The sequence below is a fragment of the Triturus cristatus genome, chromosome 12 (assembly GCF_964204655.1).
Source record: "Triturus cristatus chromosome 12, aTriCri1.1, whole genome shotgun sequence".
Classification (NCBI taxonomy): Eukaryota; Metazoa; Chordata; class Amphibia; order Caudata; family Salamandridae; genus Triturus; species Triturus cristatus.
This window is the reverse complement of record NC_140595.1, coordinates 621436090-621460077: the sequence shown is the minus strand read 5'-3', so window position 1 is coordinate 621460077 and position 23988 is coordinate 621436090. Positions and strand designations below refer to the sequence as shown.

General features: G+C 44.6%; 1 protein-coding gene across 4 annotated transcripts in view; it reads right to left on the bottom strand.

Moving 5' to 3' along the window:
* PIEZO1 (piezo type mechanosensitive ion channel component 1 (Er blood group)) overlaps positions 1 to 23988 on the bottom strand; it is an 854808-nt gene that overhangs the window by 556885 nt on the left and 273935 nt on the right. For all 4 annotated transcript variants that reach the window (XM_085638610.1, XM_085638612.1, XM_085638613.1 and 1 more), the window contains exon 3: positions 937 to 1032. In XM_085638610.1, the coding sequence (XP_085494736.1) occupies positions 937 to 1032 (96 nt within the window). The remainder of the gene's footprint in view (positions 1 to 936; positions 1033 to 23988) is intronic.

The window sequence follows — 23988 nt, the reverse complement described above, 5'->3', positions numbered from 1 at the left end:
AGAGTGGAGCGAGCCAAAGAGCATGGGTGAGGTGGGAAATGATAGTGAAAAGAGATCCAAAATACAGAATTAAGGGATGCAAAAGAAAAGCTATGAAGTTGTAAGAGAGGAAAAGGCACAAAAGCAGAGGAAGGAGTGAGGAACAGAATGTATGGGATAAAAAGGAAAAGGGAATAAAATAGAGAAATAATTCATACGAGCGAACGTAAAACAAACTGAATGAAAGACCAACACAGACACAAAGTGACAAAGGGAAGAAAGTCAAAACAAGAGGAGGGGCATCAGAATGCAACATTACATTTCTAGTCAAATAATGCAGGTGGAAACATACGATCGACAATGGGCTTAGTGTATACAAAAGAAAACAGATGGGAGTGATGGGGAAAGAGGGAAGGAGAAACGAAGGGCTGTGAGAGTGAACGTAAGAAGGACAGCAGGGGCGTAAAGGGTGGAAGAATGAAGAGACATGAAGCAGAAATGTTTACAGGAAAGGGGGAACCCTGATGGAATGAGGGCTCCATCTGGAAATGCAAACCACAAAAATGTTGGTTACAGAAAAAAGGTAATCAACAAAAATAAAGATCAATGAAAATATTGATGTGTTGGACTTGGAAATTCCATTTACAGAAGTCCTCAGGCTAAATAAATTACTACTCCAGCGCCAGCCCTAGCATACGTAGACATAGGTCATGGGGTAAGCTACAAGTCTATATGTCTGTTGGCTGTCATTTTTCCACACTACATTTCCGAGTCTTCATTTTACATTTAGAGATATTTTATATCTACAAACCTACTTAATCGCAGAAAGAGGGAAGGTAATAGTGGCAAATGACAAAATGGTCAAAGTGAAAAAACAGGACAATTTATTCAAGTTGTTTTTATAACCGACATTTTGCAATTAACAGTAATCCGTACAAAACATATTTTGACTCTTACCTCGAATGCTGCGTTCACTTGGACCAAGGAACCATGGGAGAAGCAGCAAGTAAAGAAGATATACAAGTGACAGGGCATTATACCGGAAGAGGCAGGCTGAAAAGAAAAAAACAAAAGAAAAAACATTAGCATTGAAAGCATTAATGTGGGCAAAGCAAGTGAATATAAGCCTTTCAGAAGAAAGTTCCCTGCGGTAACAGAAGCCCCATTGCTCAGAACAATTGGGCTCCCCATATATCCACCAGGTAACCTCGTAGCCGAAGATGGTAAATACGCCGGAATGCGGCTGTATTGTTCTTACACACATCACTCCTTGCTTACATGCAGCTACTGGTTCACTGCAACATGTTGGGAGTGCACATCCGATTTTATGCTTGACAAAAAAAACCTTCTCGCAATCAACAAGCACAACAAATGGAGTAGCCACTTTACCAACCACCCGGAAGTGATTCGGGCTTTCGTCAGCGAATGAAATGCGCTACACATGATACAATACTATACCATACAATAAATTACATGCAGTTGCACTGCTGACCTTGCAGAGGGCGTGGGAAGTTGCATTATACAAAGCGTATTGAGAGACTTCTAAAACTTTACGTAGGCTTTGCAGGAGACCATAACTGCAATATGGTCATGGCATCTAATCCTGCTCCTAACCTGCAGCCTACTGGGAAAATGTGAGAGTGGCAGAAAGTCCAATATAGATCCAAATTCCCAAAAGTCTTGGAGGAAAGCAGGGGCAACCAATGGGAGAGTCCCCATGCAACACTGGGTCTACAGACGGTTGAGTTACACCCTGGAGCACAGGCTGTAGTAAAGGACAGCCTGTAAGTTCAGCTAGCAAGAGTTGGGGTTCACCGCTTCACATGCCTCTCGATCACCACCTCGACCACAATGTTCGAGGTCTCTGCCTCTTACATGATTTACACAGTAGTTACAAACGCTCTATACAATTTATTACAGATGTGCACATACAAACATTCACTGCTGGATCATTGATATTGCTGCATTATGTTGTACTTTCTTAATTATGTGTATTCTGCTACCAGACTGATTATAAGGTAAGCCAGCGTGCATAGTGACAACACAAGCAAACAACTCTGATAATGTTCATACTGTCATAAGTGAAGCAAGAGCAACATGTGTTGCAGAGGAAAAGAACATTTGCAACCACAGTTATGTTGTCAGGCTTTGCATTTGCAGCGAAGTGGCAGTGAGCTATGAGCAACGGGATATCATAATATGTATTTATGCACCTCATTGGCAGCCAGAGTTACCCTTAATGAGCTCGTAAACAGACACCTCAAGCTTTGAGGTATCAGAGCCAACGCCAGGTGCTTTAAACCACAGGGCATCGATCGCCACCCGAGTGCTCATTGCTGAAGGCTAGACTCTCTTGATTTCATGTAACACATGCATTCTAATCTACTGATTATTATTTATACTCTAGGTCAATAAGCACTGGCAAATGCAATAGACTTGGCTTTGGTAAGCATGATTTTTTTAAATTTTATTTTTCATATGTATTAAGCAAATATAATTTTAATTTTTTTTTTTAAAGCAGCGGGAACCCCTTCCATCCCTAACAGTCTTGGCACTCCAGCCCTTTCACTGAAGCGAGCTCCTGATCTGGCAGCTGTACACATGTGATCAGACAAAATGACATCACTCTGATTGCAAGACAACAAATGGATGAAGTGAGTGTGGAAGCAAAAAGTGAATCACTCCAAAACAGATCAAAGGATGAAGAGGCTAAAGGAAACGCCTACATGTGTGGATGAATATATTAAAAAGAAAAATAAACATGAGTTTGGCAAAACAGTTAAGTTTGCCTATAGACCTATTGGCTATGCCAATGCTTGTTAACTCTTGGATGGATGAAAGGTTCAGTTTGTCATATAGCTATTAATACTTATAACCAACGAATCAGTGGTGAGGGCTTAGCTTGGCAAACCATAAGAGGCCATGATGGGTAAAGGCTGGTGGAGGCTCTTGATGCTGCGGTGACAGAGGCTGGAGCTGGCCTCTTCGCCGGGAGGCAGGAGGTGTTCCTGATGGAGAATATGTACAGGACCTATGATGTCTATGCAAGCTTCACGCCTACACACTGAGCAAGTGCAGTGTGATTTGTAAGCTACCCTTCTCACATTGCATTGGGGCGGGGTCACTCACACCCATGTATGTAGCCCTGGCTAAGGAGGTGCCTGATACCAGCTGAAAGGGAATCACATACAGGGTCTCGACCACTGCGGAGCGAACAACAGTGTGAGGGTAGACAGTAACCGGCCCGAGTGGAGACAGACACAGGATTGATCAGTTTCATGGGAACATGCATAATATAATGGTAATGTTACCCACTTTTATTTCTATTGTTAATTAGTATAATTACAATGTTACATGACTAACACTTGTTACATAATATTGTTCAATTGGCACTTAGTAAATCTACATTGCTACATTTCTAAACTAGTTACATGGTTTTATAGGTGGCGCAGTCAAAATTGATAGTTTGTTCGAATTTTTTATGGGGAATCCCGCTAAGTAAGATTTTGAAAGGAGGATGCTGTTAATCCGGAGAATACATACTTAGTTTGCATGGTTCCGGAATGACGCAAGCCCCTTGTGCCGCATGGATGCACTGCAGTTTAAGAATTGTAGAAAGGATTCTTGGCTGTAACATGCAACTTTAAAAAGTACAGAAAATGTTCTGTCTTCAACGGATTAGAGGTAAAGCTCAGAAAATTACAATTTGCCCTTTCTTTTGCAGAGAGTGGCTTTACATATAACATTGTGGCCTTTTCTGAGATTATCAGGAAACGGGTAAATACAACTGTTACATTTTGATAAGCACACTCTTTCTTTCCTTTCTGTTTTTTAACCCCTTCCATGCTTATGACGAGCCCAGCTCGTCATGAGGCACAGAGGAGCTGTGCTCATGACGAGCTGGGCTCGTCATAACGGTCGCGGCACTCCCACGCACAATTGATTCCCCGCCTGTGCAGGAGAATCAATCAGTGGGCGGAGTCGTGACGAGCCCAGCTCGTCATGAGCACAGCTCCACTGTGCCTCATGACGAGCTGGGCTCATCACGAGCACCGCGGTGCCGCGCCGCCCCCCCGCACTGTGGGGGAATTACCCCCCGCTGCAAAGGGGTTAAAGGGAGACTTTGTGGTGTGTCTCAATGTTGTGGTATGCTAACCACAGAAAGAAGCAACTTGCTGTAACACAGCAAGGAGACATGCTGAAATAGATGAAGCATACAGGTAAGGAGGGTGATTTAAAGTCGCCTTCATGAGAGAGGGGAAGCCATGTGGACAGTCAGGGAGTCAATTGAGTGTCAAACCTCAGTGTCCATGAGGTAGTGAGCACACAGCGGCTGGAGTCTTAAGAATGTTGGAGCTCTTACATGTGGCAACAGAGCAGATTCCTTCAATGGGTTATATTATGATAAAATATTTATGGATGCCCCAGCAACGGGGCATCCCAGCACTAACTGTCTAATATAGTGGGAGGCCGAGGCAGCTTAGTGATTGGAGAATGGCTAAGTCTTCACGGTCTTTCTAAAAATCCAGTGATCAAGGATGCTACCGATAGAAAGAGGTAGAGAGTTCCAAAGGGCAGGTGGGTCTTAAATGTATTTTCTGGATTGAAACAGGGTGGAAACATGCCCGATTTTTTTGTTGGATTCGAGTCACACCCTTTGTATATTCACTGACGATAATATTATGATTTACACAGGATTTCCATGGGGTAAGGGCCCCCCCGGAGTAATTTTGCTACTGCATCTCGTGAAATTACCCCAAGGAGATTTTACCACGGTGTTCTGAATTAATGAAACTGAATGGGCATCAATGTGTGGATGCTATTTCACTACACAAGAAATCCGTACACTTTTCCATACACACATTCCTCCAGGTAACATCTGAAGGAAATTGTGCAGGAGAAATTTGCAGGAGCCAGGTAATACCACACAACTCCGAATACCGGGTGTAGCATTTATACCTTAATATTTCTCAACAAGTCCTACAGAGGGCCAAATAAAAGTTGCCTCAGGTTTTAAGATCTTCTCCGACATTATCACATAACATGTAAAGCACTCCGATACCTTCGCGTCTAGCTAGCGCTAGATAAAATTCAAAATCATTTTGTTGTTTCAACCTTACGGCGACTGGGTCACGCATTACAGGGTCTCCAACAGATTTCTAAGTTCTCTACCAGGTTGGCTGGTGGTTTTGTCAAAAAATCTAATTAATGATTAAAGTGGATTAATGTCTTATTCTTCAACATATGAACAGATTTCGCATTGTTTACTGGGAGATTTTCTACATTCTGTTGCAAGGATGATCAATTTTGCCTTAGATAATCGTTTGACACAAAACGGTCTGCTGTCTGACGAGCAGTAAGAGGGTTTCTGGGAAGAATGCCATGAGCCTTTCATCTTCATGGGGGATTGGTTGCAGGTTTATAGCAATCATGCATAGAGCAGCCAGATGTGGCTGGAAGACGATTACTAAGAGGACACAATTGAGGCTCGGTTGTTGAGCAGCGGTTAAGCAGCGGTTAGATATTTGTAGGTTTTCTGGAAGCTCTTGGGCCGATTATCTCGAATCCTGGGCATGATACCACACGGAAAGAATTCAGCCCTATGGGCATATGTCTGCAGGTATAATGTAACGAGCAGGTTCAGGGACCACATTTTGCTTAACTAAAACGTAACTGATACGCTCACAGCAATCACTTGTTTAAAATGGCAAGTGGGAGTTCCACTCCACATGGTAAGTTTTTCCCATTAGCTCACTATTTAACTCTGCTCTAGAAGTCGATTCTTACATTTTTGTAAAAATGACTACTAGATAGAAACCTAACCCGGGATACTGACATCTGAAATTGAATGACCGTCCCTATTCCTGATTTACAGACAATGAGAAGAGGAGAAATGTTATCTTATTAGCTCCCAAAGTTTCCGCTTATGTCGGCATGACTTTAACTCATAAGTATTCCTACAGAGAGCAGCGTGGTAATGTATAATCAACTCAAATGGCATCTTTCCTGATGATTTTGCTACCAACTATGTCTGCCAAAACAAACGCCCTTACTAGCAGAATAGACAATTAATACGTGTGGGCAAAGTGATATTTTTAGATAGAAGAAGAGTCTGGTGGTCAACCATGGGAAACGGCCACTACAAAGCAACCGTTTGAACGCTTAACCTTAACCACGCATGCATAACAACGCATGCGTGGTTACCACGTATAGCCTTTACCACACATTCCTTTACTACGAGATACGTAGTAAAGGAATGTGTGAAAGGCTAAACGTAACAAAAGGGGGCTTGGGGGGGTCTCCCCCCAAGAAAAAATAAAGCGTGTGTTAAAAAAAGGGGGCTTGGGGGGTATCCCCCCCCAAAAAAACCGCACCTGTTTCTGTAGGCAATCGGCGTTGTTAAGAGGAAACGGAAAGACACTTCCGCTTCCTCTTTACGACGTGCGACGCACCACCGAAGAGCCTGAAGAAAAGAGGATGTGGAGAGGTAAGGGGGATTAAATTCAAAAGTAATAAAGGAATGAGGGAGTGATGTAGCGCAGGGGAAATTAAATAGAAGCGTTTGTGGGTTGGGGCAGAAGGTCGCACAAGGGTACAGGGAAGGGGTAATATATAAAAAAAAGAGAGCGAGAGGGGGGAGGGCACAGAGGAGCAGTGAAAGGAATAAGGGTAGGGATCGGAGAACACCTATACCAAGAAAATGCCATTACCATGCATCGTTTTACAATGTAAAGGTATGCGTGGTAAAGAAATTTTCGTGGTAAAGGTTTTGCGTAGCAATGGCATTCGCGTTGTAACGCATGCGTTGTAAAGGCATGCGTTGCAACGGAATGCGTTGTTACGTCATACAACCACCATACAGCAATCTCATGTTAGGATGGCTTCCCTATATGACTTAGTGATTCCGTGTCTAGTGGCAGCAGAACGGTCCATTTCCACTGATGGTACATTCATCTCCCTCACGCCAGTTGCAGAGACCCATGAGGTGTTGACTTCCACTCAGGCTGTCTTTTGTTTCCCTCGTCATACCCAAGTGGATGTAAAAAAGCCAAACACCCCTGGTTTAAGGACAGTTGTCGGATGGCTAAGTTAGCATTGATAGAGGCAATCAAAACCAGAGATGGACCCCTAATCAGAGAAAAGAGGGCGCCATATAGAGAGAGCATCACCAAAGCAAAACAAAACTGTGGGAGCTGGACAAGTGGGATACTTTGAAACAGGGCTATCCACCCATGACATCAAGGTGTTCTGGTGTACAGTTAACCCAGGTAGCAGTGAAGGGAAGCTGGCCATCGAAACAAACATTGCAGCCGATGTCTGGAAGTAACATTTTGAGGCCCTGTATTCTAGGTTGGAGGATGAGGGCACTAACAAAGCTAAAGATTTTTCATCACCGCATGACACCAGCTCCGAGGCCCCTTAGATAACGCTGACAGAAGTAACCAATGCCATAAGCAAAATTGTCCCTTCAAAAGCCCCAGGTCTAGACAAGCTCCCAGGAGACCTTTCTCGCACCGAGCCGACTATCTGGGGCCCCTATTTGTGAACCTTGTTTAACGCCTTACTGCAGGGAATGGCAATCCCAGCAACATGGGCTGGCGCAGAAATTCTGCCAGTTCACAAGAAGGGCTCACCACTTCTCTCCTCCAACTACAGACCCGTAAGTTTAATTGACGTTAGCCAGAAAATCTTTGCCAGGGTACTGTTGGATCGTCTCCAGACCTGGATGGACAAATTTAAAATATTGAGCCATTCAAAGCTGGCTTTAGGAAAAATACGTACACTATAGATCAAATATTCAGGCTTCAACTCTTGTACTGGAAAATGGTGACCATAGAGAGTGTCGGCCTCTATCTGATCTTTGTGGACCTAAAATCAACATTTGATCTGGTACCAAGAGATAAACTGTGGCTATCTTAAGTGATCTGGGGGTGCCGTCTATCTTTGTTATATGCTTAGGCGTTTGCACGAAGGCAATTATACCCAAATCAGGTTCAGTAAACATGGTGAACTTACCACTCCCATAGCTATAGATAGAGGGGTAAGACAGGGGTGTGTGCTAGTGCCCACCATTTTTTGTCTATTTATAAATGCACTTGTAGATACATTGAATGCGGGGGAAGGATAATGATGCACCCAAGATAGCGAACTGCAAAGTACCTGCCATGATGTTCGCCGACGACATTCACCTGCTCTCAAAGACACTGATGAGTATCCAGAGAGCCCTGGACAACTTCAAGACCTTCTGTGACACTAGGGGTCTTGAGATTAACTGCCAAAAGACCAAATACATGGTCTTTAATCCAACCAGCTCAACTCACCCTAATGCCAGCTTGCACAGTATCCCATTTGGGAGGGTCTCTGTATTTGAGTACCTTGGGGTCACTTTAATGGAAAAATTGACTGGGGGTCTCAAATCGATAAAACAAGTCTGAAGGTAGCGCAGAACACAGGAGGGCCGATGAAGGTATTTAGGAACTCCTACCATTAACCTATTGGTCCAGTTTTGGAAATCTATCAAGTGCAAACAAGGTACGCTCAGGGGCGTAACACAGGCCCCTGCGGTGCAGGGGGGCCCAAGCTCCAGGGGGCCCCCTCAGTGCAGCACTCTTGCCGGAGAGCTCTTGATTGAGCTCGGAGGGGGCCCCTTCACGTTCCTTGCAGGGAGATCCCCTCAATTTTCGTTACACCAGTGGGTACGCTGCAATGGACAGGGCTGAATTCTGGGGGTGTAGCTCTCTCAGAAATATCACCAAGACCGAGAATACTTTTACCAGGCAGTTATTTGGTCTACCCCTTAGCTCTCCCCTTACGCCGCTTCATTTGGATTTGGGGTTTAGGGCAATTGCCATCGATAATGCCCTTAGAACCCTGATTTAGGGGCGGTGCATATGGGTAACCCCAGAAGTGGCTGTGTATAAGAACGAGTTAAAGGAGGTCCTGGGCCTGCAGGGCGCAGGGAAACCACCATGGCTGGCGTATGTCAGGAGTTCATTTTTGGAGCTGCCTTGGCTACAGAAAATCCAGACGCCGCTGGCTGATCCAAATATGTAGAAACCAGGGGACCAAACACTGTGTAGAGGCTTTTAGGTTGTTGAAATACAACACTATGCCCAATTCTATCTGGGGTGTCACGCTTCCTATTCTCTATGTGGTGTGCGCGCAAGTCGCTCCTGAAACGTAATGCACAGGTTTAACCTAAGACTCTCCTGGTCTAATTTTAATCGGGCGCCCTCTATCTTTCTTAATGTAATTTTTATATGTGATTTTTAAAGAGTGCTTTTTAGTGTTTTATTAATCTGAGATATATCAGCTCTATTTCTCTGTATTAACTGTATATTTTTAATACAACACCGTGTATGAGTTGTTATGTACCCTGCTTATTTATTGGGGTGCGGGATACTAGCTTGCAATAGTAATATAGGACTCTAGGGCCGCGAGTATAGGCCCTGGCGGAAGCTCGTATGTATTTTTTTATGCACTTGCACTTTTATGGTCAAATGACCACAATAAAGTATTTGAAATGATTGATATTTGTGTGTGTTTGTATCTATTCAGTCAAGTCAATCACTCCTAACCTATACTTGACAGAAGCTAACAATTCCGTGACGCAGGAGTGTGTGTGTTAGGGACACTTGACCTCCATTTACTGCTCACAAACAGACTCTACATGGACACCAGCTCTAGCCTTAAGCACTCAGTTGTAGTGAGCCCGCTTCGGAGCCAGGGATATTCCAAAGTGGTCAATGGCTCACGTCTCCAGTCACTAATTGTGATCCTTAGCGCCAACCCGCCCCTTCCACGGAAAATAGCAGCCATGTAGGATATTATATGCCCTTTAAGAATGGAAATGGCTCCATCAGTTCTTTGTTTTACTGCCCTCGCTCTACTGAAAGACAGAGGAACAATGATCGCATATAGCCAGGACAAGAGGTACAATGGTTGCAATCCATCAATGGAAGGAGGCGCTATAAACTGTTAGACCTCTCTTCCAGGTCTTGCAGCTTGAACCATGGAGTGCAGAGTGTGTACAAATATAAATGCAGGGCCCAGATTTGTTTCGGACGCTCCTGCCAACAATGCTGCCGAATGCCAGAGTTGCAAATAACAAAGCTGCCTCGTGTCGAGTCCAACACATGCCTACTTCTTCCATCACCCTCTATAGTTGTCATGTCTTTATAGACTCGTTGGTTCTTTTTCACCCCTTCTTTCTCTCTGCCAATGCTTTCCTATCTTTCCCTTCCTCCTCCTGTCTCCCTTTTCTGCCTCTCTCTCTCGTGCGCAGGGTCAAAGTTTGATGATGAAAAGTGAGCCGCAGTCTCAAGAAAGGAGTTTGGGTGCCCATCACGTGCAGCTATCTGCACAAATTAAGTTTGGAACCATGCAATATGTTTGATCGTTTTTTTGTTATAGTCATGTGTGGCCAGAGCTGGAGAAAATCCCCCCGGTGAGACCTCCCCAGTGATGGCTAAAATGTTGCGAACCTTTTCTTCTGCTGCTTGCACCCAACTGTGGCTGATTAATGGGACATCTAGTCAGTCAATGATGTCACAAAGGGTCTAAAAGCTGATCACTAAAATAATTTTTGAGCCGTTACTGGCGGGTGTGCCGGACTGGGTGAACAGATGAACCCTCCAACAGGGCAGAAACCTCTTCATTTGTAAAGTCATCAGTAGAGCAAGGCCCACAAAATACCATTGCACTTCAGACTAAACACATAGAAAGAGGAAACTTCTGAATACATTTGACACAAATTTCGGAAACAAGCAAAAACAAAAAGTGCAGAATCGAGGGGGATGCTTCTCCAACCACTATATTTCGATCTCTACATTGCTCACCTCTTGCAGGCGCAAGGACGGGGTCAGGAAGTTCCACTAATCAGAGTGCCCTCAAACACAAACTGGTTGGGACAAGGACTTCCCCCGTACCCGCTTTGGACCGGGCATTCAAATTGCACCGGTCCCTATTTTCATTTATTTTCAGTCTCCCACCACATTGTTGGGCGGTGACTCTTCTATCTGTGTAAGCTAACGGTCGAGTGCCTAAAATTGTTGGGCATAGGATTTCTCCTGCACCTGCTTTGGACGGGCCATTTAAATTGTACCGGTCCTTCTTCTGATTTCCTCTCGGTCTCCCACCACGTTATTGGGCGGAACCTTGATTCATTCTTGCTGGTTTGACTGTGTGAGGGTTTTTTTCCTAATTGTCTGGAAGGTCCAATTCATTTTTTACCTTGAAAATTACATACTGGATGCTCTGAATTGTGTCTTTTCTGTCCTGATGAAGACTATTTGTTTTGGTTAAAACGCCATCAACGCTCATCTTTGCCACACATTAAAGAGGAAGCATCTATTGCTATTCCTCCAATTGTTCGTTTCAGTTGTTTTCGTATATTTTTGCCACTGCCATTGTTTTATTGTTTACACTGTCAATTGTTCCCTTGTATTGCTGGTTGTGTAACTTTCACGCACCTGTTTGTTCATTGTTGTATTGTAATTTTTCTACTGTTTAACTAAATAAGTATTTTTTGTAATATTAAGTGTTTCCGTCATGGGTATCATTTTCTTGCATTGCGCTTTTATTTATATGTTTTTTGTGTAACCTTTTTGCTTAAACCATTGTTATTATATACTCAACTACAACTGGTCACATTCTACCCACAACTGGTCACTTTCCACCCTGCACTTCCGCTTAAGATCGTCTGGTCCCAAGTACTTATTCTCTTCACTTTGGTGTGTTAAACCGAAGCTCCAATCTCCAGACTGCCCATGGCACTCGCCCAATATAATTATGCCGAATTTATCTAAGACACTATTGTGTTTCCATCCTATGACAGATCTTTGAATCATCTGCAAATACCAGCCACTTACCTACCAGCAGGCCTCTAATCCCACTTCTGAGTGCACTGTTTACATGTGCTTGACATTCCTTTAATACCTTGCACTTCAATTTTCTCTTTATTTCCATGAACCTGTCCTTTGTGAGTTTTAGGCCCTCCTGAAGGTCCAGAGAGAGAAAAACCAACTCCAGCTTTTGAGACCCTTGGTCACAGTTCACTCATCAAATGCCAATGAGTTAACAAGTGTCTGTCTTGGGGACCCCCATCTGTGCTAATGGCCAAGATCATAGGGCCTTGTGACCCATCTTCCGGCCCCTGATTACTGTGTCAGGTGTTTATTTTTATTTTTTTTCCCGTGGAAGGAGAGAGTATTTTTTGTTGCACTTTTGTAATACTATTATCACTGGTGAAATACCTGGTAGTTCTGAAGCAGGCTTCGTCTGGCCCGAAACATGGACCTGTGGCTCTTGACCCAAGAATCCAGTGAACTGTAGAATATATCAATTGCTCTTGTCCCACACAAAAAAACAATGATACCTCTACAGCCCTCCACAGAAACCGAAAGACATTTTTGTGGCTTTTTGCAATAATTTGGTGTCACCACCAGGTGGCGGTCTACGGATGTTATTGCCTTACATAATTGAAGTATTCATGCCTGCTACAAAGATCTGGGAAGAGGTCACAGGCAGGGTCAGCCAAGCTTTTGACCTTGCCACAGTTGAAAAAATTGGTCGCAATACTATTGGGTGATAGTAAAATTTGTTAAGAGCATTATCTCTGTCGGGAGAGTGATGCACGCTGTATAAATGCATTGAGAAGGACCCAGTATTGCTCAGCACAACAAGCTAAATGCTTTACGTAACCTTTGTGCAAGTCCAACAAACAATGAGGGATCAAAATGAATCTCTATGTCCTAACCCCGATATGTCAGGAAATATCCATGTGTATTAACGAGGCAACCAGAATGCTGCGCTGTATACATCTCCTAGTAGGACAATAGTGTGATTATTCTAAAGAGGGAGCCGGTGAAAGGAAAGCTATGTTGAGTGCCTGCTAGCTGACACTGAATGCAGACAGATGTATCCTGGAAGGGTTTCGCGCTTCCTGGTAGTCAACCTGCAATCCACATGTCTCAGACCGCCCTGCACATCTTGGCACCACCACCACCCACGCTCAGTGCAGTTGCTGCCAAGTCATAATTCCACATTTGTCCGTGGTCAGGCGCGAGGTTTCCCGCCTTCTGAAAAATGCAGCCACAGCTTTGTTTCTCTGCCTCTCTGCAAGCCGGTTTCTAAAATTTTGGCCCAAGCGGGATGAGAAGAGGAAATACAGGGGAAATTAAGTTCAGACTCCTTATACATTTCAGCCTGGGAAAATTAATCAAAACCTCTTTTACTGACTGAAGATGAACTTGCTGAGATTTGTAAAAATGAGGTATATGAATGAACATCTGGCACGGTCAATGGCCCAATTTGTGCCTAATCACAAAAACATTCAGCATGCACTTACATTATATACATGGTAAGTCAGGCAAGTTCTTCGGGGCCTCTACCACTCAAGGGCAGTTAGGTATTCCTTGTGACATGCATTGCTGTTTTTTTTTTTTAAACAGAGTTTTATATAGCGTGAACTTGACCCAAAGGTATTGGGTATCACAGCGCTTTTCATGGCACCAGTTGTGTTACATGAGGACACATTCATTTTTATTAGGTACGGGGAGATTAAGTGATTTGCCCAGAATCAAAGGATGTTCAGCGTCATTTCCGAGACTCGAACCTGGTTTCCCAGATTCGAGGTCGACCGCCCTAGCCATTAGGCCAACTCCTATCCCCTGTTGTCCTTGGATAACTGGCACCAAGTAATACTGTGAGCTCACTCAAAGGCAACTTCCTCCTCACTAGACTTTGATCTCCAGGCTACAGCATAAGTCGGGCTGTCAAGGATTACTTTTGGAGGGTGGTGGCCAGTAGAACAACTAGTTCAGGCAGCGCATGTATTCCCAATATCAAAATTATGTCTTGTTATTTTTTGCAAAAAGAAGTAAGACTTTATTGTTAAGTCAATACGCTTACTAACTTTTTGATGGTTTAAGACACTTAGAATTCTTTGTTTTATCCAAAGAGATCCACAAAGTTTTGTGGGCCTAGTGGATGGGATATGGTTAAAAGTGGTAATACTTATGCGGAAATCCAGGTTACCATTACACTTTGACTTAACTGTAATAGCCAAGTTTAGTATCTGCCCTTGGAGCACTTGTGCACAAACATCTTCCTGTTCAGAAGTATGAGCTTTCATAGTCTCTTGAGTGACCAGAGTTTCTGCAGGTGGACCGTCGGATCAGTAAAAGCCTAGGACAGCGGTCGGTGTTGCAATGCTCAACAAAGGTGCACTTGAGGGTCTCCTTTTTGGGTTGGAATGGCTTTGCGGTTGCTGTAAGTTCTTCAGATACTTTTGCTTCTTGAATAATTGGACCCAGGAGAGCAGGATATCAAAGGGAGTTTATCTGATGCCGCGTTGGTTCTGAGGATGGTCTCATGTGTACCAGTGAGACACCACATCTTCTCTTTTCAAAGTGCGCAAGTCCCTTTGGCCAGCCGTCTCGAGAGGGTCAGCCAGACATGCGCACTTTGAAACCTGTAACCCAGCTGTCTTAAGACAGCTGGGTTAGAGTGAGTGCAGGCCCCAGTCATCTACCCTCAGTGGCTGCAGGGGCTCACAGCAGTGGTGAAATGAAAAAGCACACAGGCTGGCTTTGTGATTTAGGTAAAGGGGCTCCCAGCACTGATGGACCACCAACGCAAGGTATGTGACCGGAGAAAAAGTGAATTTTCTCTTTAGCATGCCACATATCTATGGTAACCAGCTTCAGGTGAAAGTGCAGCTCTGTCTGTGTATTGCATCCAGACTGTTTCTTCACCAGCAACAAACCACAGAATGCGGGAGATAGAGGAGCCCTGGGACCTGGGCTCACTGTGTCACTGGATTCAAGCCAGCCTGGCTGATATGGGGTAATGCCCCGAAACTGGTCCCAGGATGCTTGTTTCTGGTCCAGGGAGGACCTGGCTTGGCAGTTCCTGCTGGACTGTTACCATGAGGAACAGGGTCAAGACTGATTTGTATATGGCTGGGTCCAAATTGGGGTGGTGAAGTGAGCTAAAGAACGTTGAATTTAACCCAGATATCTTGACTGGGGGTGAATGTTTGATTTGCTCTGCATTCCGTCCATCATCTGTGTGTCTTTTGCACTGCCTAGCCAGGCCTCAAAAGGAGAAAAACAGTATATGCATTTCAAGTTCCACCCATGACTACAAAAACACACACTTTAAAATTGTCACGAGTTAGGTATGCTTAGCTTTATCCAGGGTCAGAATAATGTTTGCATTCTGTGGCCTTAATAATGCTAATGCAAAACTACAAGTCCTGGCATACATGTTAAAGACAAAACAGGCGAGAGAGACAATATGTTTATCCATGACATGGGACAATTTAAAATGCCTGATTATATATAAAAATATATCTGACGCCAGAGCAGGCGGATGTGAAACTGAACCGGCGCCGGCTCACCATCCTTTGATTCTGGGCAAATTACCTGATGTCCCCCTGCCTTAATAAAGAAACAACAAAATGAATGTGTCCTTGTGTAATGCAACTGGTGGTGCTCATGTAAAGTCCTCAAATACCTTCGGGTCGAGCTCACGCAAAATAAAAATGCAAAAAAATCCATCTGCTCGCAGACTGCTTCAAAACCTTTCCGTAACATTTCACATGTACTATTGACACAACTGGGAACGTGGGAGATCCTGCACTCCCGAAATTAAGCACATCACACTTTTATATGGTCACACATGCCATCCTTATTTTCCTACACATTAGCTGGTACTACCTGTTTGTTACACCTCACACACTATCCCACACGTGCGCCTACCTATGCTTAACTTCGCATTACCCCATAATAAATGCATATCTGAGCCCACTGGTGCCCTCTTGGGCTCCCTTCACCACCTGCGCGCCCATCAGGTGGGCACTCGCACACCCCTGAACAGGCGCACGTTTCATTACAAACACAGACATTCTAAAACAAACACGAGCTCCCGAGAAAGCACACAGGCACATTCCAGCACAGACAGCGCCCTGTTCTCTGACAGCATCCGAGCCCAGCGGTGCAGGAAGATGGAAAATTCCTGGCCTGGGTATTTAGCCGGTACAAGACCGCCCGTCAGGGAGGGGAACAGCCTGGAAGTGCTGCCAAGCTATACTACATACATGCGGTGTAGGGCGTGCTGTAGAAACGAGGGCCTGTGAGAAGTACCGGCCACAGGCTGCGTGAAGCATCCTCTCCTCCCTCATTCACATCACTCTCATACCTGCCTCCTCCTCCCCCATGCCTCACCCCGAAGACTCCTCCACATTCCGCAGCCTCCCTCACTGGGTGAGTGGACATACCACAGCAGCGTGTTCCAGTCTTTTCCTATTCCCGGACTCCTTTCCATCTTGCCCTGTCCTCCTCCTCCTGTTTCCCAGAAGCATCTTAAAGGAGCTGTAGGTGAGGAGGAGGAAGGACCCGAAGCGACATACAAGAACCCACCATGACCTACAACACCCTCCCTTCTTCTATCTCCCACTGCCATCCGCAACCAGACACCACACACGAGCGATAGGTGCAAAAAACAGCGCTGTGCGAAAGGGAGCCAATATTTGGGTAGCGCTACTGTGCCATACTAATGATGGAAGGCGCTATACACATGCTGATAAACATGACGTATCTTTATATCCTCCATCTTGTTTTTTTCCCTCATTCCCCATTCCTCTTTCCTGGCAGTATATTAAAAGGCCGGGGGTCGAGGCGGAAATGACGTCGAGGCACCAATCATGCTCACCCATATATCTTCCATTCTCCCTGTTCTAACACCCCTCCGGTACTCCCCCTTCCCCTTTCTTCATTTCACACTCGGATATCTGAAATGGTCCAAGTGTAATGCAGGGCAATACAACACAATACAAGGTACTTTGTTGACATGGCAAACGCCAGTCGCCAAAGTAAGCTTGTGAAACTAAACCCATATCACAGTCTCTCCAGCAAAGCTTGGTTCAGTTTTCAAGCTACTCCCAAGTCCACGTTTTATACGCCGCCGCTCTTTTTTATTTGACTTTATTTATTTATTTATTTATTTAATGCGTTTTTATATAGCGCAGACTTTACCCGAAGGTGTCAGAGCGCTTCACAATAGGAACAGTAATGATACATAAGGAGAAAAATTACAAGTGAGCATGTTACAAAATAAGACATGCCCAATCCGCTGGTTCCGGAGGCCTCCTAGCAGGATGCTCAGTTTGAGTTCTTAGATCTAACTAGCAAAGACCTGCTTTTCCTAGCTGAGTGAGAGAAGAAAGTCTCCTGTGTATCTTTACGCGCAGGACCGAAGAGGACAAAGTGTCGCTGTGTCTCCTTCACCCACATGCTCTTGGCAGACTCAGTTCTCTCTGGGGCTGCGGTTTGATCTGTGTTGGCTGGTCTCTATTCCTAGCCTGTGGTCAGTCAGTCTGCATTTGGTGTGTTTTCGTCAGTGCTTTGGGATTTTCACCACAATAAGTTATTCTGTAGTTCAAATTTCACCCCAGTGTCCTTCAACATTTCATCTTCTTCTGCTGTCCCGCTTGTGTCTTCCGGGGCATTGTGTAGCGCTTCTTTGGGACCTGTTCAGCATGCTCAAATCCTTCTCCTTTTTATTTAAAATCTTCTGTTTTTATTGGTCTGATTCAGAAGCTGGCATCAACATCCTGGTCCATTCCAAGCCCATTCCACTAGTTTGCATGTCCTTGAAGTGGCTTTGACCGTAATTTGCTACGCACACAAGACATGTTCGCTTCTCCTTTGCTGAATCACAGTCCAGCTCCACTCAGTCTCTTCAGAACAATACTTCACAGCCTTTAGATGTTCAAGCCTACACCTGTCTCGGTTTATTCTGAACAATGGAACTGAAAGAGGTCCTCATTTCTAAGCTCTGCAGTGGTGGCTGGTATCTACCAGGGGGTTGCGGACAGGAGGACACGTGCCCAAAATTAAATAAAAAAGACTTACCAAATTAGGTTCTCGGCTCTGGAGCACTTCTTTCGCCGATGCCAACAGGAGCTGGATGCTGCAAGTCACTTAACCAATCCTGGCACTGCTTTCATGCTGTGAGAGCCGTGCCCTGATTGGAGAGAGCAGCCTCCCGCAGCACTCCACAGCGTCATGGAGGCCTGCACTTACTCTAATCCAGCTGCCTTGAGACAGCTGGGTTAGAGGTGTCAAATTGCGCATCTCTGGCTGGCCGTCACAAGACAGCTGGCCAAAGTGGCATGCGCACTTTGAAAAGTGCATAGCCAGCCCACCCTAATCCCTGCTGCTGTCACTTAGCAGCGGGCCGACACTGCTCGGGACGGGGGATGAAAAGTACAATGGTAATAAATTGCCATTTTATTTTTCATCTCAGGGGCTTTAGGGGGGATTTAAGTGGGGCGCCGCTCCTCCGCTCCAACGAGTAGCCGTCCCTGAAGCTATGACCATTTTTTAAGTAATTCATCAGAATTTCCTACTAATGTGCCAGTCTGCTTTTTTGCCAGGGTCCTTCTTTGCGAACAAGAGCACTCATGACTGATAAAGGTAACCACAGATTCACCCTGAAACTTTGGCAAGTTTCAAAATACACCTCTTGGATGTTAATGACCTACACCGGACAAACATGCAATAAACAAGCTCCAGATTGAAGACTGCCTAGTGAGCATATCCCCTCAAATCCCAAAACGAACCATCTTTTTGTTGCACAAAGGAGCCCCTCCAGCTGAGTTCTGCTGTGCTACCTCTTCTTCCTGGTGCCAATAGGAAGTTATAACACGGGCTGCGAGAAGGGTCTTAAATCACATATTATTCGGTAACCCAACGAGCCTTCCTATCTGTGCAAAGGTTCGGCATCCAGCCCATGTCCCTGAGGATCTAGAACTCAACAGCCGAACAGCAAGTTGCAAAATTTGCTTTAAACCATCTGGATCTAGATCATAACGTTTTCTTGCGAAGTTACAGGACAAGCTAATTCCCCACGCAAGGGAGGTGATTTTGCACCAAAGTCTATTAGAACCTTGAGAATATCCACTGTGGTTCACGAGACTTCAGGCCACACAGACAGGCCGGCCGTAAGCAAAGGAAGGCCAGATCCACTACGCCTGTGGCACTGGAATATTCCAACCAGTGGTGGCACTGGAATATTCCAACCAGTGGTCCCAAAGGTAGAGGCAAAGGTAGATGGACCTGTAACTGGACAACCATATTTTAACATCAACTTCTCCCTTTTGACCATATTAAGTGATCCTTGGCACATCATCTTATTACCCAGTGCCTCAGGAACCCCACTTACTAAAATTTGGGAGCATTTAGAAAAGATATTAACCAACAGGTCTGGGCAACCTAACCGTACTTGGTGTATCAATGTTTTTTATCCTCCACACTGCTCAACAAAAACAAACTAGTGCATGGGTTGTCACCTTAACTTTATGTAAAACTTAGAACCAGCAGCTGGGCTAAAGACCCACCGTACTGATGGAGAAAGAGAATGCGGCACACAGGAAAAAGGCATTATCTTGGATTAATAAGCCTCCCAACAGAATAATGTGGGTTTTCCATAGAACCCATAAGTAATGATGTGCATTATCTACAAACATGTATACATAGATCATATATGGAGCACAGTAGAAAATGTACCAAAATATAGACTATTTAAAAGGACTAGCTTCGTGTCTCTATAGAGTGTCTATACGGAAACTCAACAGAGTTGGTTACATTCTGAACTTCAGTTTATGCAGAGGTCATGAACATCGTGGGAAATTGGACAGACACTGACGCAATGTCCATAATTCCAGATACCTGCTATTTACTTTAGCAGCAAATAGAACCCCTGAAAGAACGACAGGTATTTGCTACATATTGCTCACTTCCAAATAAAATGAAAAAGGCGAAGCGGGTGGAGTGCCGTAGTCTGTAAACACAGTAAAGTCAAACTTCACCCCTAAAACAAACCATGTCCCTTTTTTTAAATGTCCTCGTAAACATATACATGACGGCGGGCCCTTGAACAATAGTTGCTACATTTGTTGCGAGGATCAGAATTTAAGCGGCGAGAACGCTGAGGCGCTGTGCTCGGCACACTGTCCCATTGCCCTGGACTGCCTCTTTAAAGAGAGAAGTGCACAGCTACAAGGAAAGGGGGAAAAAATCTACTTTTTTATAGACCTCACCTTTACGAGCATGGTGAGATCTTACAAGACCACACTGTTTCCTCACATTTGAGTTCCCCTTTTAAGTAACTAGGCTTGGATTAAAGATTAATGATTTAAGAGTCCTGGCTCCCTCTCAGACATGCCATATAATCTTGTGTAAATACCTATCCCTGCGCCTAAGGCATTTAACCAAAATATGAGTTTTTAAAAGCTTGTTCGAGGTATGAGTATGTTCAGTGTAATCTCGTTTCTATAGGTACAGAGTTTCCATAGGTCTATAATTTCACAACTGGCAGACTTCCCTAATGCCACAGGCTTAGCAATGTTGCCTGATAGTTACCACATTTCGCTAATTATATATTTATGTTATTTCACAGTGAAAACATTTCCATAATTACAGTGTAGTGCCTCCATTTAAGATATTGCCTAGTTCCAAGGATACATCATTAGTACATTTAGTGTTACATCATTTCAATGTTCTATGGCTAGTAGAGTTCCATTGTTATACAGTTGAATGGTTAATTGATGCATGGTGCTCTTCAATTACAATTTAAATTTCGCACAGGTCCATTGTTTTATCATAATGTAGCATTGTTACACTCTATTTCCCCAATGCAATAACATTATTAGAATTCTATGGTCATTTAGGTAGTTTAAAGTTTCATGACTAGTTAGTTTATATAGTTCCATAGCAACATACTCTTCCACATTACATTATTTAGGTGAGAATTGGTTCTGTAATTACTAAATTAACATAGTTTCATTATTATATAATTAGTATGGTTAGTAGGATGTTAAATAATTAGTAGAAGTCAACTGTTCTAGAGTCAGTATAATGTCATTTCTAGACTCCTAGTGTAGTTCAGGTCTTAAAAAGTTAATATGCTTCCATTGCAAACGTACAAATAGTATTACATTTATTCTAATACCTGTTTGCATCAGCCATTTACAATGTACCAAGATTTGATCTGTAAGGGCCTAGGCTTTACTTTTCACCTTGGCATACATAAGCTAGAAAGTTAGATTCCGGTTAGCTTAGCATGAGAGCTTCTGTCGTGTATCTTAGTTTCAAGGTCTTTCAACCAATGGCAGAAGGGCTTGTCTGACACATCAGTCTCGCCTGGCGTAGGCTGTGTAAACATGCGCAGTCACGCTGGCGAGATTTAATGAGGTAGGGTAGCTTTCACTAGCGGGGTTTAAGCCCCGCCCCTCTTTTCCATTGGCTGGCGTCACCGTTTATGGTAAACGGGGGCCAGCCATTGGAAAAGAGCTTCCAGTGACGTACACTTTTCTCTTTTAGAGCCGTCCCAGTTGGACTGGCTGCCTCGACTTACTGCTGGCGTAAAAGTTTTATTATCTTTATGGGGCCAAACACATGCCCCCATAAAGATAAGAAACCTTTTAGCACAAAAGGAAGTCAGGCAAGCCAGTCCAACTGGGACGGCTCTAAAAGAGAAAAATGTACGAACGAAAAACGTCATGGCGAGCGCTTTTTTTCCGGGTGTATTACTTCCATTTGGTTCACTGAAACAGATCATAACCACAGCAACCAGAATGCATTTGTTCCATAAACACAAACTCTGTATTCCCGGTGCCATGGAGGCATCTGCTAATCCTTTTCTGTTCCCTTCCCCCCACCCAGGAGGTTCCTCCTGACCCTAAAGCTCCTTAGAGACTCTTCCGTTCTTTGTCGCTACCCCATCCCCCATGACCTCTGCGCTACAGGCCCCCATGCGTTGGCCATCCGCTGGGATCTGACCCTTTAAATCGCCGCCATCTTCACTCGCCTTCCTCTGACAGGGTCTGTCCCTGCCCACCCTTCCGAGAGCCCCGAAAAATCTAGCTCCCTCTACCCCACCTGTGCTGCGTCCCTCCCTCTGGCCCCAGGGGCTGAGAGCACCCTGTCAGCAGTTGGTCAGCGTATCAGAAGGCAACAGGCGAGCAGGAAAGTTCTCCGCCACCAGCAAAGCCCTGGCGTCCATTGTACGCACCTGGGCACAGCCACACTGGGGATTAAGGGGATCTGCGCGGGCAGCGAGCCTGAAGTATGGAGGTTGGACGGGGTGGCTGGTGAGGGGCGGAGGGAACTCTTCTGTCCCCCAGCCATACTTTTGACCTCAGAGCTCTCGAGTGATCCTGTCACATGTCACGTGAAACACATTTACGCGGTGCTGCTTTTTCAGGGCGAAGCGCCTTGCATTCTGGGAAGGGAAGTGCAGGCTCGCTAAACATTGGCTTCCACGGAAGTATGCACGGTTGGAAGTCGCGTTTGGCTGAGTCCTTGGTATTAAGCGCAGAGAAGCCCAAAGCTCCCGGTCACTGGGGCAGGTAGGCGAGACCTATTGCATTTTTAATGCTTGTTGTAGCTGTTTTGGGCCAGTTTTTACTGTTAAGTCCCCTGAAATTGGCACAAACATTGCCTGCAGCAAGCACAAATGCATACAGCCTCCCATATCATACAAAGTACCTTAAAGCGTAGCTTTACGAGTTCAAACTGCTCCATTTACAAATCTAGACCCCTGTTTTAACTATCTGGTTTGCCAATAGGCGCCTCTTTTATTTTGTTGTCCCTGCTTATTTCCTGTCCCAAATCGAGAATTAGGGCATCTGCTCCAGGCCAGATTATCAGTAGCTACACTTTCTGTAATGTGAATCCTTCCTTTGCCTATGTGAAGACAATATATACAAGTAATTGGTTTTCGAGATGTTTAGGTATCATATGCTCAATAACATTGTGAGCGCAAAGGTACTTTGGTTTGGTTCACAATTACTAGCCTTCTTTTTGTTAATGAACCGGTTTCCAGAGTTTGTGTGGCTCAGAGAAGGATTCTCATCAAACAATGCTGGTTTACCAGGCTGGGCAACTCGCTGCTCTCAAACTGAAGTGGAGCCCCAGGGGGTTGGACAGGACTCCACACAATGGCTCCCAGGCGCTAAAGGCAAGGGAGATATTCTCAAGGAGAACTGGAGTGGAGGGCAGCCTTGATGCGAGGAACTGTGTCAGAAAACTTTAGTGCAGGAAAAAGAACCGGAATAATAAGTCTGAACATCCTTATTGTCCTATAATTGTGCTTGCTATAGGTTTTATTTTGAAAGAATGCAGAATGTCATCCAGGAAGTTAATGACCATTTTTAGAATGGGTGGCAGGCAGAAAACAGAAGAGTCCCTGGAGGAGAAAAGTGTGCTTTCCACAGTATATAGCGAGTGTGAACTAGAAAAATGCAGAAAGGAAAAGATAGGCGATTGTGATGCCCCTAAGCACAGACCCAAAGGGAATAAATGTGAATGTGAAAGAAGTTCGCTGCTCGAGCAGCACCGGGTCCTTCATTAGTTTCTTTAAGCCAGCAGCAAAGCATTGAACTAGTGAGAGTGCAAGATACCTTCCTTCCTCCCTCCATGAGTTCAGTTAGATGAAGCTAGCTGAGATACTTCCTCCTCCCGTCTTTGTTATCCTTGCTCCATCCAGGGAATGAGCTACTACAAAACCATGTACAAGCCTGTTTGTGTTCCTGAGTGTGAATATGGTATTTAGAATGGGGCTAATACATCTAGAAAAGAAGAACCCTCAGCAAAAGGGACTACTTCCCAAGTGCCGTACTACCAGTATGGAACAAGCATGTGCAGATTCACGATCCAGTGGGTAGGACTCACTAACGAGGATGGGAAAGTTCCTTACTAGTGAAGGGTACCTTCAATTTAGTACGTTTGACTAGTGTGAGAAAAATCTAAAGGATCCTAAAAACAAAACAGAACCACAGCAATGGCCAGTATTTCATCCTTGGTTTGAGGAAGCGAACAAACACAAGTACGAGTCTCAGGTCCTTGAAATGAAGAAGACCCAGGAGAAATTCAAATAACAAATTAGATACTTGAGGGACAGTGTTCGGGCTTGTGTCCTCATGGCCTCACCCAGGGCCAG